General features: G+C 33.3%; 2 protein-coding genes across 5 annotated transcripts; one reads left to right on the top strand and one right to left on the bottom strand.

Moving 5' to 3' along the window:
• Positions 1-2139: 2139 nt before the first annotated feature.
• On the bottom strand, positions 2140-8399 carry LOC120090944. 4 transcript variants are annotated; one of them, XM_039048653.1, is made up of 10 exons: positions 8202-8399; positions 7996-8116; positions 7706-7902; positions 7429-7533; positions 5592-7329; positions 5255-5501; positions 4822-4894; positions 4373-4527; positions 2993-3077; positions 2140-2732 (listed from the first exon to the last, which is right to left on the bottom strand). In XM_039048653.1, exons 2-8 carry the CDS (start codon positions 8096-8098, stop codon positions 4432-4434), a joined length of 2559 nt encoding a protein of 852 aa, XP_038904581.1. In that variant the 5' UTR covers positions 8099-8116; positions 8202-8399; the 3' UTR covers positions 2140-2732; positions 2993-3077; positions 4373-4431. The 4 variants fall into 4 exon arrangements, with proteins under 4 accessions (XP_038904581.1, XP_038904582.1, XP_038904579.1 ...); XM_039048654.1 differs by having other exon boundaries at positions 2140-2691; XM_039048651.1 differs by lacking the exon at positions 2993-3077.
• A 5253-nt stretch (positions 8400-13652) lies between these two features.
• Positions 13653-15556, top strand: LOC120090843 (putative pentatricopeptide repeat-containing protein At5g52630). Its single transcript, XM_039048547.1, is given in 3 exon segments — positions 13653-14310; positions 14313-14660; positions 14663-15556. Coding segments are annotated over 3 exon segments (1815 nt in total). The 3' UTR covers positions 15472-15556.
• The last annotated feature ends 1063 nt before the right edge of the window (positions 15557-16619 follow it).

Raw genomic sequence — 16619 nt, 5'->3', positions numbered from 1 at the left:
ATATATTATGTTGAAGGTTTAACTTCTATCATTACAATTGAAATATTGCATCGTAGGTTTAGGATTTAACACATTCTTTGACATCCCTTGTCATTTGGTCACGTTATTTATTTTTAGTCATTTCAACATACTTTGTCTTCACTCACTTGTTTCCTAATTTTTTTTTTCAATAAGTCATTCAATATAAAATTACTTCAAAAGATATACACCTTGTTGGTATGGATAAGGATTATCTTTTTTTTTTATACCTTTCTTAAACATGTTTTCATATCCTTAGATTTCCTATTATTCGTATATGATCTTGATTCATTCATGTACCAAATCAGGTTTTACCCCTCCCAAAATTCAAATCTTCATTACAAACACCTCTATACGTTTGGAATTTAAATGCGGGGAAAATCTGACAGTATAGCATCCTTAGATTGGTGTTTATTTTTCTGGCAGAAATCAATCAAATCTTCTAGTTTTTTTTCCTACCCTTATTATATAATTTTGGGAAATTCTTATAAAAAATATTTATACTTTATATAGCTAAAAGTGCTTCAAAAGTATGCTATAAGTTTAAATATTATTAACTATTTTTTTATATTTAAAAAGATTCCTATATTTTTTTTTTCTGTAAATTTATTTTTACAATGGCAGAAAGTTGAAAATCGAAAAACTTTTTGAATGGTGATAGGTGTCGTTTTCATTGATGGCACCCATGTTACAAGCTATTCTTTTTTAGATTAAACTAGTTACTTTATTTTTATCACATATTTCATTGTATCAATTTCTTTTAATCTAAATTAAATATCGTATAAATTTAATTGGCATACCATTTTTTATTAGAACTTTTTCCTTATTGAAAAAAAAAAAATCCAACATCCAACATGAAGATAATTTGAACATATACCCTACTCCTTTTGAAGTTAGAGGTTTTTTTGTACCCTTGCGATATAATTTTTCTTTAATTTTGTATACTATTCATGGGAATTTGAGATTGTACAATTTAATTAGAATATCTACTATGTAGCCCCTTATTAGTAATCACCCTCACCGCCTTGAGCATATATAACTCAATTGATCAAGCAACTTACACATAATTCAATCAATCAATACTTTACTAACATCTATAACCAATGGTTGAAATTTCACCACCTTTTGAAATGTTAATTTACAAAAATAAAGGGGAAAAAAGGGCCTTAAGGTACACATCAGAACAAAAAAAGATAAGCAACTCAGTTAATCTTTTACAATCTAAAACTAAACAACCTATTTAAAAAGTTCAATACTTGAGTAAAAAACTAAAATTTAAAAAAAAAAAATACAAATAAAAGACCAAACCCTAGAATCATATAATCTTCATCTTCATGTTAAAATATAACCCACTTGAATATTTTCAACAATTTAGTGAAGAAATTTTTCGTTTATCTTCATACTATTTTCCTTCAACATCTTCGATGTTGCCTGTTGTATTGTATTTATTGTATTTTGTACTATTGTCATATAGCATACTAAATTTATCTATATCTTAGATTTTTTTAAGAAAAAGAAAACGTATCTCCAACGTATCAATGTCCTAATATTTTAGAAATTGACGTATCGTCGTATCCGTATCTGATATCTGTATTTGTATCTATGTTTCATGGCTTCAAAGAAACGGATCTCCCAAAATATTGGAAATGCAATCCTCCGCCTCATCAGATAAAGTTTAAAGACGTTGACATATTCATTTTTATAACATCTCAAAAGGGAAAAGGTCTCAAAGGAGGAAAAGGAGAAAATGTAGATAGGTTTTGTTAGGTGGTGTGCTCTTAAAATATTTTGGGCATAAAGTTTAATTTGTTATTATTTAAAAAATCTTTTATGGTCAAAACTAATTTCTATTATTTCATCAGGAGTTTTGAGTTTAAAGTTTAGCTTCTATTCAATATCCAAGTTCCAAAATATTTCTAAGTTTCAAGAATTTGTAATTTTTATCCTTTTGAGTTTTCACTAATACTTAACTATTGATTGTTGGTGTTTATTTTCAATAGATCATTTTAAAACAATTATGTTGTGAAAAATGTTTAATTAGAAAATGAATGAAAACTCAAGGGTAAAAGTGTACGGTATTGAAACATATGATCAGATGAAAACCAAAGTCAAAACTCAAAGTTAAAATGTAACTTTTTGAAATCTAGAAAAAATGAATTCAAAACTCAAGAGTAAGAGTACAGACAAAATAAAAATCATACTCAAAACTAAAAGAACCAAAAAGGCATTTCCTTGTTTTTGAAGTGACGCTAATTTAACCTTTTAAAGCTGGGTCAATATTCCCATACTTCCCATTGTGCCAAATGTAATACGGAATTTGCAACCCAAAGATCTGGACTAATGCTAGTACAGATAAGAGAAGAGAAGTGAAATAGATCACAAACAAACAATAATAAAGAGAGAGAAAAGGTAAGAGAAAATTAAATGAAGTATGAGAGAGGTGTTCATTGGATTCTATATTGGAGAAATCTAAGTGAGTAGAAGAAGAGTGAAGTAGTGAGGAGTGGAGAGAGTCACCTCAGTTTCATTTTTGAAGTTCACGGGCTCTTCTTTTTCACATGTCTTTGTGCCATGATTCTTGAGACTCTCCTCTTCATCTTTATCCCATGCTCATGCTCATGCTCATGTTTCCTTCTCTCTTCTTTTCTCTCCCTCCTGTGGAAGTTTGAATTGCTGCAATGGAATGGAATCAATCTCCTTCTCATTAAATGGTCCTGATCTCAAGCCATAACTCACATCAGAACAAAATATCATAATGTATCTAAAATATGTTTAGTTAAAACTATACATCCTACTACTTCAAAGTCAAAAAACCATTCAATATACTAATCCAACTGCTGAATACATTATTAAACATCCTCAAAATGACTTCTGACAAGTTGCAAACCACGTCATGTTATCTTTCTTGTGATTCTAGTGCATTTTTTCTGAAGTCAAAGCTCTAAATCAAAGTAAAGCCAAAAATCCACCCTACCAGATGATTGTGAAATCATCCACTGAAACTCCCTTTTGTTGTGAAATATTCACTGAAACTCCTTTGAGATATGTTGGTAGCTAAACTGTAATGCAAATTTGGTGCAGTCAACTACGAAAACTTGAAGAAGTAACTATTTTGGTCATATTTGAGAGACTTGGGGTCTTTTGAAATAGTGGCTGTTAGACTTGTGTAAAAAACTAGAATACTATTCANAGAAGGGAAACAAGCAAAAGAAGAGACGAACACAGAACCCACAGCACATCACAAATCCATCAAGGGTTTTTAACTTGGTCCACATCCTTAAAGTACAAAATGTTCAATAGGTAACTTATAAAATGTTCGTTTCTTTGGGCAAGAAAAAGCCATAGTAGTATATTAGGTCAAATAATCCAACCCAGCTAGAAAACTAAAAGACTTAAATTTGGACTTAGATGCATATAGGATGTGAAAGAATATGGGATCACAAGAGTTGGGATTCCATGGCATTAAGGACTTCTTTGTGCAGATATAGGATTTAGACTTTAAAATAAGAATATGAACAAAGCTCATAGTTGAAAAGGGAATAAACAATGATTAGATTTCTTAATGGCTCAAAAAAGTAAATATGTCAGTTTCTTTTTAATGGAAACAAAACTTTTCATTGATATAAAAAAAGATAGAAATTTCGAGAATAGATGAAAAACAACCAAAATGAGAGCAAATACATCCAAATGTAAATAATTAAGCAAAAAAGAAAAAAACCCGCCCAAAACTACAACTTGAATAGAGAAAATACAAAAATCTTAGAGATAGAACAAAAAGTTTCCCAAACGACTCCAACTACCAACAATTTAAAACAGCAAGAACCCCCAGCTTTAAACTTCTTTAATCGTGAAGCAGCTGCTGAAAATGCACAAATCTGCATCTTTAAGGCCTTCTAAAATAAAATATATGTCCATGGCATAGGATAGGATCTCCAAACAAAGAAATGCAACCGAAACCAAAGACAAATAAGCAACTCCAAATAACCAAGGGAGACTCAGGCTAAGAGTTGAAAAAACCAGCCAATTATCATTCCAAAATGAGAATAGAAAGCCAAAGCTGAGCTTGGAAGAAGCAAACCCTTCACTTGCAACCAAAAACAAAGATATGAAACCACAGACTGCGAAGACTCAAACCATTCTCAAATTTTGTTGTCTTTTTCTCTTTGACATCTTTTGACTAGTCAAATTATATTAAGTTTGCAACTATAAGTAAATAACTTAAACTTTGAGAAAATCAATTGCTTACAAAATCAAGTGGAAACCTTTAGAAACAAGAACTTATTTTGTCTCACTGGTATCAGCTGTCAAGGGCAGATGAAAATGTAAAACTATTAAATAATTATGGAAAACTGACCGGAATGACAGCACTTTCATTTAAACTTTGGACTTCTGGACATGTTCCTCCATTTATCTTTAAGATCTAAACACACTACTACCAAATTCTAAAATCTTTTTCCACGGTATGGTTGGACTTCTGTCAACAGAGCTAGAGAATTTTCGAACTCCCTCCTGCAGAGATACAAGTAACTCTTAAATGAGTACAATGACATGCAAGAAACTTGCAATCCAAAAATAAAAATGAGAAACATGAAAAAAAAAGAACATAGAAAACACCGGTGGACAACTTCTTTGTCTTTTAATTCTTATGTACACATGAAAGCGAACAAAAATAAAATATTTGATTATGTTACACAGAGGTAATATGAAATCAGTCACGATCAAAACCACTTAGCAAACGTATGGACATCATTTTTACCATACAATCTTTATTTTAAATCAAAGTAATGGATAAAAGATGACTACCAATACTGCCTCCTCCTCCTCAGCTGTCCAGGGCAGTTTCTTCCGTCTTGATGGATGAGTTTCTGAACTTGTACTGCAAACAAAACAGGGTTCAGCATTAGTGTTTGTTAAATTCGATGAGCACTAAAGCAAAATAACCCCCGGAACTTAAGCGTGAAGCGCATATAAGAAAATTTTAATTTCTTTAGAAAATGATTAAAAATTAATCAATATGAGGTGCTGAGGCACACACAATTCAATGAGGGCACCTCACTTCTAAGAAGCAAGGTGTAGAGCATGATAATTTTAATCCCACTACTTTATTGTGGACTCTAGTCTTCTGGTTACTACAATTGTTCCATACTTGAAAATTACATAGTATCCAAAACCAAAACGACAATGAAGGGTAATAGAAAATAGTAACTAACTACTACATAAGTATGAAGAAACTAACTGATGGTATTTCTGTCGAAATCTTATGGAGTATCTAGAAATAATAGAGTCATCATTGCCATCATCAGAAGATTTTTCTCCTTCAGTGATAATTGCACAAGCAGCTTCGTCTTCATTGTCATCAGTTTGGTACTGTAAATCATCTTCCATATCTGCTGGTTCAATCGGCCCACGATCTTTGTGGAGAATTTTGTAAATCTCATGCTGCTCTGTGGCTTTTTGACCATCTTTCAGTTCTGCAACATTGCCTTGACACTCTTGGTCCACCAATTCAGCTACTGTATTGTCTTTGCCTTGACACTCTTGGTCCACCAATTCAGCTACTGTATTTTCTTTGCCTTGACACTCTTGGTCCACCAATTCAGCTACTGTATTGTCTTTGCCTTGACACTCTTGGTCCACCAATTCAGCTACTGTATTGTCTTTGCCTTGACACTCTGGGTCCACCAATCCGGCTACTGTATTTTCTTTGCCTTGACACTCTTGGTCCACCAATTCCGCTACTGTATTTCCATGACATTCTTGGTCTACCAATTCTGCTGCAGTGTTTCCTGGACACTCTCGGTCCACCAATTCATTATCATCTTTCTCACCTGATAAAACATCAGGTGCTACTCTCAAAAGACTCGACTCATTTTCTCTATGATTGGAATTGGCAGTATGCATTGGCTTTGACAACTCTATTATTCGCTCAGTATCTGTAATGGATTGACGGTCAACATCTTCATTTACATGTTCTCCATCTAGAGTAACTTCATTCTCTTTATTTTCCAAGTCCACATCTTCAGAAATTTTAGCAACATCCTCAACTCCAGCTCTCCGTGAAGGATCAAGATCTTTTTGTTGCAATACCTCTTCAATATCTATTGACTGACGTTCCAAAGCAAAACAAGAAAGGAAAGCAGCAACATTCTTTTTTGCCAATGCAGCGTGCTTCTTAGCTTCAAGGTATTTTGATATAGCAAGTGAATACAAGCAGAAAGGACAACAAAAGTTGCCTTCGTCATTCATCCTAGCTGAGGAACCCAAGCACTTGGCATGAACCACCAAAGGACAATCACTGATATTGCAAGACAGCAACTGACCGCCTTCATTACATTTCACACAAACTGTTATCTCTCTCCTGTCAGCTAATAGAAAAGAATCACGATCGACCATACACTGAGAACTAAGAAATTCTTTTTTTCTCATGGCAATATCTATCGTTTCGTGATATCCATCACTGTCACTTAATATATCTTTCTCTTTCTCATCAGGATTCATGCCAACATCAATATTGGTAGCAACAGTCGTTGACAGGAATCCACTATGAGACACAGTAATCATTTCATTTACATGATAATCGTGTCCAGAGTCACACTTGGAATTATTAGGGCCTTCAGCGGGAGAATGATTAGATGCTTTTGGTTCAAAAGGCAGCTCCTTTCCATCTCCCACTTTCTCGGTACTGACAACTTCAAGCATTTCACCATCTTGTGTACTAGCCAACACAGTATAAGGAATATCTGATTCATGCAATTCATCAGTAGCGGTACACTGTCCAGACTTCTTTGACCCAAAATGCTCCTCCTCTACAAGTTTGTCTCCCACCAAAGTTATCTGATGTCCATCTAAGTGATTGGTATCATCTCTCTCAATTTGTGGCCCACTTCTCTCAGATGAATCTTCAACCAGCTCTGTTCCATGTGAAGAAGCCACTTCCTGTCCTGAATACAAAGTACGTGCAGAATGATGCTTAAGCTTCTTAACATTTATGAAACCATCATCACAACCAGGTAACTGTCTAGCCTCATCTTCAGATGTAAAGTCAACGGCACTCCTTTTAGAAGGTAATAAACTAGAGCTAGATGGGTTCACCAGTGATATTCTTATTTCATCGTCAAGTAGAGGGCTTCCTTTACCCTCTTCTTTTTTACCCTGAGGACTAGAGGAGCTATCATCGAGTCTCCTGCTGAGCTTGATATGATCCTCATTATTCAGAGAAATGTTATCCCTCTTATTTATGGGCGTCAACCCACTCTTCTGTATTAAGAAATCAGCATAAGGATGCGTACCATCGAGAATTGAATCTTTCAGCTGTTCAAAGAGAAACAAAACGACCATTTTATAAATGACCATACAAAAGAAGGAGGATGGAAGCAAATAAATTAGTGACGAGTCTTGAATTCTCTTCACCTGATGTAATGTGCAACGCATGGATGCATTTTTTTGGTCAATGAAGGGCTTAACATCCCATTTTAACATATCTGGTCCAGCCACTCTTAAGGCAGATTCTGGAGTCTGACACAAGCAAAAAGAAAAATTCTATTTCAATGCATACCCAATTCTAGAAAGCCAGAAAGTGTTTTTCTGATGCGGAGATAAAATCAGGCCAAGTTCACTTAAAAAACACATTGCACTATAAGGCTTGGAAATTAAGAAATCTAATAAAAAGTTTTTTAAAGAGTATTACCTCCTTATATATGCGTTTAACAACATTTTCACAACTCTCAGATGAATCAAACATAACTTTTGATTCTTGAGCAGGAGGTCCATTTTCTCCAATATCATTCAAAGGACCAAACAAACCCTCCAAGCATTTCAAAGCAACCATCTCCCCAGCATTCTTTCTTGTACCATCAAATAACTCTGAAGCTTTGTCAATTACATCTATAAAAAAAGAAAACACCGACTTAGACAATTAACACATACAAAAATAATAATAATAAATCTAAAGCAACTAGAGAATTGAGAGTGAAATACCATGTAATAAAGATGGTTTCACTTCCTCGAAACATGCAAGGGCTTCGATGGTCCAACGCCAAGCAAGAGCTGAGCTAGAAGCAGATTCAGTTACATTCTCCATTTGGAATCAATACACGAACTGCAAGAATTCAACAAATTTACGGCAATCGCAATATATACAAATGAAGCTGTGAAGTATAAGGGGTCTATTTAACTAAAATTACCCCTAGAAAATGCAGAATCAAAAGCTAGTGCCACAAGAAAGAGCATCAACAGGCAATAAACACGATCATTTTGAGTGTTCGGCCACCTTAATGAGCCGTCGACGTTAGAAAAACGAACGATTTACAAAACAGTGGGTCAATAACAGAGGAATTTGGAGATGACGTGAAGATTCCAAGGAACGACAGGTTCAGCGAAGAAGTTTTAGTTTAGTTTAATGGATCTTTTTAAATATAAAAAAATATTTAAAAATATTTACACGCAAAAAAAATTCAAAAGCCATAAAGCGTAAATATTTTTGGAATTTTTTTATTTATAAAAACTTTCCAATTTTAAAATTGAGATTGTTTTAAATATAGAAAAATATATTAAAATACTTACCAAATATAGTAAAATTTTATAACTATTCATAATAGACACTCGGACACTAATAGAGTATCTATCAATGATCTATTAATGACTATCATTGATAGTTCTAAAATTTTGCTATATCCTATAAATACTTTCAACAGTTTTACCATTTGAAATAATTTTCCTTAAAATTTTGTGGGGGAGTTTTTATATTTTATTTTATTTTTTTATTTTAGTATTACATTTGAGATAAAATTATAGCGTTAATTTTTAAAGGTTGATTTTCGTTTCCTATTTTTTGTTTTTATTTTTTATTTTTTTTAAATGGCTTATTTGATAATAGTCATCGTTTCTTGTTTTTAGAATAAGAGAAATATTTCTAAAAGTGAGACCAAATTTGGGAAACTATAAAAAGTAGTTTTTATTTCTATTTTATATAATATTGTTTTCTTTATTTATCAAAACTTATCCTTGGTCGATGGGTAGTCATGCATACTTAAACTATTCTTTCACCTCTTGAAATGTATTTTAAGTGAGAACTATCTTAAGACTATAATAATTACTTTTGCTACAATAAATATTATTTTGTATTTTTCAATTAGCTACCATCAACACTAATTCAACTCCCCATTTGCTACAATATTTACAATTTACTATAGTTTGTACTATTTTATCTTCATCATTTTTTATTTTTTGCTAAAATATTTACTATTTCCTTCTCAAACTAAAATAGTTTACACCTCAAATACATACTAAAAATAATCTACACCTCAAACACAACCTATTATAACTCAATTGTAGTAGCTTACAACTATAATAACCAACTCTTTGTCCCAAACACCCGTAAATTGAACACTTATATTTTGTTTTTTTATATATATATTTATTTCCATCTTTTATATTTTATTTATTTATTTATTATTTTTGCTATTTATAAAAGTAATTGTGCTATATTTATATTTTATTTCAATCTTGGNTTTGTCCCAAACACCCGTAAATTGAACACTTATATTTTGTTTTTTTATATATATATTTATTTCCATCTTTTATATTTTATTTATTTATTTTACTATTTACAAAAATAATTCTACTATATTTATATTTTATTTTAATTTTGAATTTTATTAGATTTATATACTATTTTATTTTTTAACATATATACACTTTTTTTTTTATATTTCCAATTTCAACTCCCAAGATGTACACTTTTATTTTTATTTTTTTTCTTATATATTTATTTCCATCTTTTATATTATATTTATTTATTTATTATTTTTGCTATTTATAAAAGTAATTGTGCTATATTTATATTTTATTTCAATCTTGGATTTTAAAATTCTCCAATATTTAGATTTATATATTATTTTAATTTTCGATATGTGTATTGTTTTTTTTTTTTAATATTTCAACTTTTGAGTATTAATTTTTACAATATCATGTTTATATATATTATTTTAATTATAATATTTTTAGAATATCTGAAACCAAGTAGAATTTTACAATATATAAATTTTGCTGACTAAGACATTTATTTAACTTAACTTTAATATTTTACAACCACGACATTTACATAATAATAGAATTGAGTTAGTTTTGACTCGACATCATTTAAGACAAATAGCTTGAGTTAGAGATGATAGTGCTAATTAAATTTGGGCAACATATGAAGGATAGATACAACTTTGTTATTATATTTAGTTGTTATTGATACTTACTTATATTAGATGACATAAACTTTTGATATAATATCTTTTTCGATGTTTGATCAATGACATAGCTTCTTTTTTGTATTATATTGTTAACAAAAAGAAAAAATAAACAAAAAGATAGTTATAAAACAAGTTTTTGTTTCTATTTCTTTTTTTAAGAAACGGGGAACAAGAATATTTATCAAGCATATTATTGTTTCTTGTTCTCAAAAAAGATGAAACAGGAAACAAGAAACAAATAAGGGAAAATAGGAAACGAGAACATTACCAAACAGACCCTAAACTATCAAATGCATAGTGAAACCTACTAAAAAATGCATTGTGAAACCAAAAATTTTAGTTTTTCTCCAACATTCAATTATGTAAAACTGTCAACTACATTGTAACAACTTCCTTAAATATATTTCATAGTTGAGAGCAAAAAAAGAAAAAAAAAATCAAACTAGTTTGCCTCTAAGTAGGTGTTTGGGACAAGAAGTGGAATAGTAAACTCAATAAGTTATGAACTTTATAGAGTTGTGAACTCAATGAGTTATGAACTTTATGGAGCTATGAACTCATGGGCCCACAATATAAAAACTTGATATGATATAAAATTGATATTTTTTAGTAGTGAGACCCACAAACTCCTTGGGGCAAACAAGGAGTGGAGTTCACAACTCCTACTTCCTAACTCCTTAAACCAAACACACCTTAAAAAATTGGAAGCCTAGTAGAGAACATAAGGATATAAAATAGAATCAAAGATCAAAGGTGGATGGGGACTACAATCAACATTTGGATAAAAATGTGGAATATTTTATAATAATAAGAAGTTAGAAGGCGTCGTATAACCCTCTAAGCATTGGTTTTATGATGGTTGAATATGATCTCCTTTCGATGGTTTCATTAGTTAAAGGCAAGTCAATTTCTCTAGTCGAAGGAGGTACGTGGGTTGAAGATATTTTATTATTGAGAAAAAAATGACGTTACATGTGAAGCTCAAATATTGTTGCACGAGCTTTCCTATAGTTTTTTTTTTTTCACAAGAAAGCAAAAAAGAGTGAGCTCTAATAATAGTAACTTTCAGGTGTACGTTTAGAATAAACAATTACAAAATAGAAACCGAATTATCTTGAAATGATAATGGATGTTTTTGTTGGGATTGGTGTCCTAATTCTCCCGGAGTCTCGTTGTTTTGTAAAGATACACATTGTTTGATGAATAAAATAATCGTTATTTAATTCTGGCATTTACTCATATCCAATAAACGAAGCTCCTTGGTTATCTTATGTGAACTTAAGCATGTATATGTGATATACAAATGAATCATTGATAACCTAAATAGGTCTGTAATATAAGGATTAAGGTGGGATACCTGATCTACGGATACGACCTGCTTTGTAGAGGTTTGCAAGTGTTGTAAACGACTACAAACGCTAGATTCTGACCATTCATGTGGAGGCGTGCGAGCGGAGGTATCCTATACAAAGAGTTTGTATAAGACCTGGACCACGAGATGACTAGACTCTGTATATAATGTTGTTGATACTAGAGACTTACATCTCACCTAAACGACCATAGGTGACACGACCTCAATCCTAAGTGTTTTGGGAACTTCTGCTTTTGAGGGCGGTCCTTTGATTAGTATGGGAGCTGTCTCTTATACACATCTAGATGTGTATAAGAGACAGCTCTGTATATAACATCGTTGATACTAGAGACTTGCATCTCACCTAAACGACCATAGGTGACACGACCTCAATCCTGAGTGTTTTGGGAACTTCTGCTTTTGAGGGCGGTCCTTTGATTCTGTCTCTTATACACATCTAGATGTGTATAAGAGACAGGTTCAGCTATCAGTCTTTAGTGGAGGGTCTGGCAGTTAACGGATGGTGGATCCTGTGACTAAAGAGTTTAGTCAGTTATTCACGTACCATTGGAGCTTCGAGCTACAGGTCCATAAAGTTCCCTTAGTAGCTCAATGGATTCAGTTGAGGATCAGTTCTTGGTGTTGATTTGAAATGTTCAAATTGACAAGAGGTATTTTGATTATATATGATATAATCGGTATGATATATGAGATACATCTAGTAGATGATTAATGTAAATGAGTTTTACATTAAGTACCATGGAATAGAAAAAGAAATATGGTTTATATGTTTCATGAGATGAAATATTAAAACTATAGGTTATAAATATAGTGTGACAAGTTGGTTATCATTTACATTTATAATAATATTTATTATTGGATAATTAAATCTTTTTCTCTAATAACCAATTGAGTGGGAGGTTATTGGTGGTTTATGGTAACCATGAGATAAAAGGAAAATTGTTTTTCTAATTTTAGTAAGTTTTTGTCAAAATTGATTTTGAGATTTTCTCTGAAAAAAAAAAATCTCACGGAGCTTGTCAAGTAAATACGGATTTACTACACGACAGCTTGAAAAAAGGTAAACGATCGTGTAGTGTTTGTAAGCGACAGGCACGTTGCTATACAATGAGCTAAATGATCGCTTAGTTTTTGCTAGACGATCGCTTAGCTTTTGCTAAACGATTGGGCATCGACCTATACGATAGGTTTCAACCATCTCCCACTTGCCCAATTGTGTACACGATTGTTGAATCCTTCTTCGTCTACCTCATACCAAGTCCACACAGAGTCCACCCTCTGGATTCTCACACCGAGAATACCAAGGTAACTTTCTTGGTGGTGTCATACTCAACTCGACACCGTCGAGGTTCTGTGGAGGCCGTTTGTGTTCTTGCTAGAGTGTTCGTGATCGAGGCGATCACAGAGTTCCAGTGCGCAGCGTTCGTGCTATGTTGCAGTTGTGTTGTTCGAGCGTGCGAGGTTGTTGTGTTCGAGCGTTCGTGAGCAAGGAGTGTGGAGACGAGTCGACAGACGTTCGTAGTTGTTCTCCTTGTTCATTTGTAGTTTCATGCTGTAATTTCTATATTGATTGCATAACTGTATGTTTTGTTTACGACTGTAATTTGTAATATTCATACATGATTGTAATTTTGAATGATCTATTCCGCTGCTCACAGAAATCCTCGTGTTCAATTTCCTTCAGTTTTATCTACTTGGTTAGGTTGAAGTTCACAACTTTCAAATTCGACGTTAATTTTTTTAACTTATAACACTGATAAGAATTTCGATCTCTTACTTTTTTTTTGTCGATAGAATTTTATAATAACACTTACAATTTGAGTGACTTTTGTGTTAGCAAAAGGTAGAACTTATTAAGAAATTTAGAACTTGATACATAAATAGAAGTTGCTAGGTTACGTTTTACTTAAAACCCATTAATTAAAATTTACAAAACACATTAGCCAATAAAATGGAAAAATGAAGCATAGTTGGACAATGTAAAAGGATCATCGTGAAACAAAGAATTTTCCCAAACTATAATGCTTCTTCAACATCAGAGTGACCGCCTTCTCTCAACTCCAACCGCCATTAAACCCTCACAAAACCCTCACAATCAAAACAGCTTTGAACAAAACTACAGGCAAATTTGCAACCTTCTTCTTTCCTTTACCCATTACCGTTCACTCGTTAAAGGCCTCCAGCTCCATGCCCACATCGTCAAATTCGGATTACAAACCATTCCTCTCGTTTCCCATCATCTAATTAACTTATACTCCAAAACCCAATTGCCACTTTTTTCTCTGCAGGTGTTTGATGAAGCCCCGAGGAAATCTTCCACCACTTGGAGCTCTGTTATCTCTGCTTTTGCCCAAATTGAGGCCCCATTGCTTGCCCTTGAGTTCTTTCGACGAATGTTGAATGTTGGGATTCACCCAGATGATCATACTTATCCTAGTGCCACTAAGGCTTGTGGGTTTTTGTGTAGGTGTGATGTTGGGAAATCTGTACATTGTCTTGTTGTGAAAACTGGATTTGATTGTGATCTGTTTGTTGGAAATTCGTTGGTGGATATGTATGCGAAATGTGGAGAGATTGAGGACGCTCGTCATATGTTCAACGAAATGCTTGAGAGGAATGTAGTGTCTTGGAGTGGGATGATTTGTGGGTATGCTCAATTGGATGAGAGTGTTGAGGCATTGACATGTTCAAGCAAGCTTTGGTTGAGGATGTTGATGTTAATGACTTCACATTCTCGAGTGTGATTCGTGTTTGTAGCAGCTCCACACTTCTTGAATTGGGGAAGCAGATTCATGGATTGTGCTTGAAGATTAGCTTTAATTCCTCGAGCTTTGTTGAGAGTGCTTTGATTTCTTTGTATTCCAAGTGTGGGGTTATAGAAGGGGCTTATCAAGTTTTTGATGAGATACCCACCAGAAATCTTGGCCTGTGGAATTCAATGCTGATAGGCTGCGGTCAACATGGTCATACAGAGAGAGTGTTTGGTTTATTTGAAGAAATGGGAAGTGTGGGGATGAAACCAAACTTCATTTTTTTTTATCTATCCTTTATGCTTGTAGCCATGCAGGATTGGTCGAGAAGGGACGAGAATACTTCAATTTAATGAAAGATTATGGGATTGAACCAGAAGCTCAGCACTATGCCTCTTTGGTGGACTTGCTTGGTCGAGCTAGAAAGTTACAGGAAGCTGTGTTTGTGATCAAAGAAATGGCAATGCAACCTACTGAATCTGTTTGGGGAGCTTTGTTAACAGGGTGTAGAATCCATAAAGATACAGAAATGGCAGCTTTTGTGGCTGATAGAGTATTAGAACTAAATAGTACTAGCTCAGGTTTACACGTTTTGTTATCTAATGCATATGCTGTTGCTGGAAGATATGAAGAAGCGGCCCGGATGAGGAAAATGTTGCGTGACCGAGGAGTGCAGAAGGAGACTGGTTTGAGTTGGGTTGAGGAGGGAAACAAAGTTCACACGTTCACTGCAGGTGATAGATCTCATGCTAAATGGGAAGATATTTATAAGAAACTGGAAGAGTTGGAGGAGGAAATGGAGAAAGTTGGCTATGTTGCAGATAAGAGTTTTGTGCTGCGAGTAGTCGATGGTGAGGAGAAAAGCGAGACGATTCGGTATCACAGTGAAAGGCTAGCCATTGCATTCGGACTCAGTATGTTCCCACCTGGAAGACCTATAAGAGTTATGAAGAATTTGCGTGTTTGTGGTGATTCTCACGCTGCAATAAAGTTCATGTCCAAGTGCTGGGGGAGGATTCTCATTGTTAGAGATAACAACAGATTTCATCGGTTTGAGGATGGAAAATGCTCATGTGGTGACTATTGGTGATTGATATGTCATTTAAGGAGCAGCTCTCAATTTACAACATGAGCAAGTTACTCCCTCATGCTTACAATTGGAGAAGCAAAAATACTTTCGGATAACCATTTCATTTTTTATTTTTGAAAATTAAGCCTATTTTCTCTTAATCTTAAAACGGTTAGCATACTCTTAAGTACAAGAGTTGAATTTTAAGCTAAATTCCAAATTCCAAAAACAAGCTTTTAAAAACTATTTTTTTGTATGTTTTCAAATTTTAGCTTGGTTTTTTAAAATATTGGTAAAAATTAGATAACAAACTATGAAATTTAGAGGTGGAATGAGTGTTATAGGCTTAATTTTCAAACAAAAAAAAGCTAAAAATCAAATGGTTACCAAGCAGGATCTTGGATTGTTCAAACTCATTTCATTGCAATTATGCCATTTTTAGATCTTATAGAATGGTATAAACATGTCTCTAAATTGGAAGACAATGTTCAAGACGGAACTATAAGATCCTATTCATTTCTAAAGCTTAGGTTGTTCTGAATCCTATGTTACAACTCTCCGAAGGTATCACTGCGATTAACGACTAGCTAGTGTTGCCTAAAAATGACAACAGACACAATATATGAATCTCACGGTTCAAACTAACGGACGAGACCGTGGATATGTTGACACATTTTCTTCACCCACTTACTATGAACTATTTCTCCCATTCACCTTCTTATTGACCCATGCAAACACTTTTTGAATGGAACAAGCCAAGCATGGATCTCACAGTGTGAACTCTTGGGGACGTGAGAGCTAAAAACGATATATCGAATATATTGTTAATCTCCCGTTGAAGTGTTCTAAATGTTTGGTTATTCTTTTACGTAGGTTTGTTCCGACTAATTAAACAACCTAAGTCTAGGTATTTATCCAAGTATAACATTTACATTTGGATTTAACCTACGATGTCTAGATGATAAACTAGTTTTAAAACCTCACATCGTTCACATATTGCTCATAAAACTAGTTGATAATGCTCAATTATTTGGCCATAATCCCCAAGTAGGAGGTATTCCGTAGACCGTCAACTTAAATACCTCCAGCCTTAGACAAAATTATATATCGGTTGAGTTTGTTACCTAAGTTTTATAATAAAACAACCTATTTTAACTATTAAAAATAAG

Source organism: Benincasa hispida, chromosome 11 (assembly GCF_009727055.1).
Source record: "Benincasa hispida cultivar B227 chromosome 11, ASM972705v1, whole genome shotgun sequence".
In the NCBI taxonomy this organism is placed as follows: Eukaryota; Viridiplantae; Streptophyta; class Magnoliopsida; order Cucurbitales; family Cucurbitaceae; genus Benincasa; species Benincasa hispida.
The sequence above is the reverse complement of the archived record's forward strand: the minus strand, read 5'-3'. Positions and strand labels throughout refer to the sequence as shown.

Bases quoted from the DNA above. Each gene is read 5' to 3' on its own strand.
- LOC120090944 (XM_039048653.1), bottom strand. From the start codon at position 8,098: ATGGAGAATGTAACTGAATCTGCTTCTAGCTCAGCTCTTGCTTGGCGT. The intron at 4,895-5,254 runs GTTAGTTTCTTC...TTTTGTTTGCAG, and splicing joins TTTCGACAGAAATACCATCA to TACAAGTTCAGAAACTCATC. The intron at 4,528-4,821 runs GTAGTCATCTTT...GTATCTCTGCAG, and splicing joins AGGAGGAGGAGGCAGTATTG to GAGGGAGTTCGAAAATTCTC.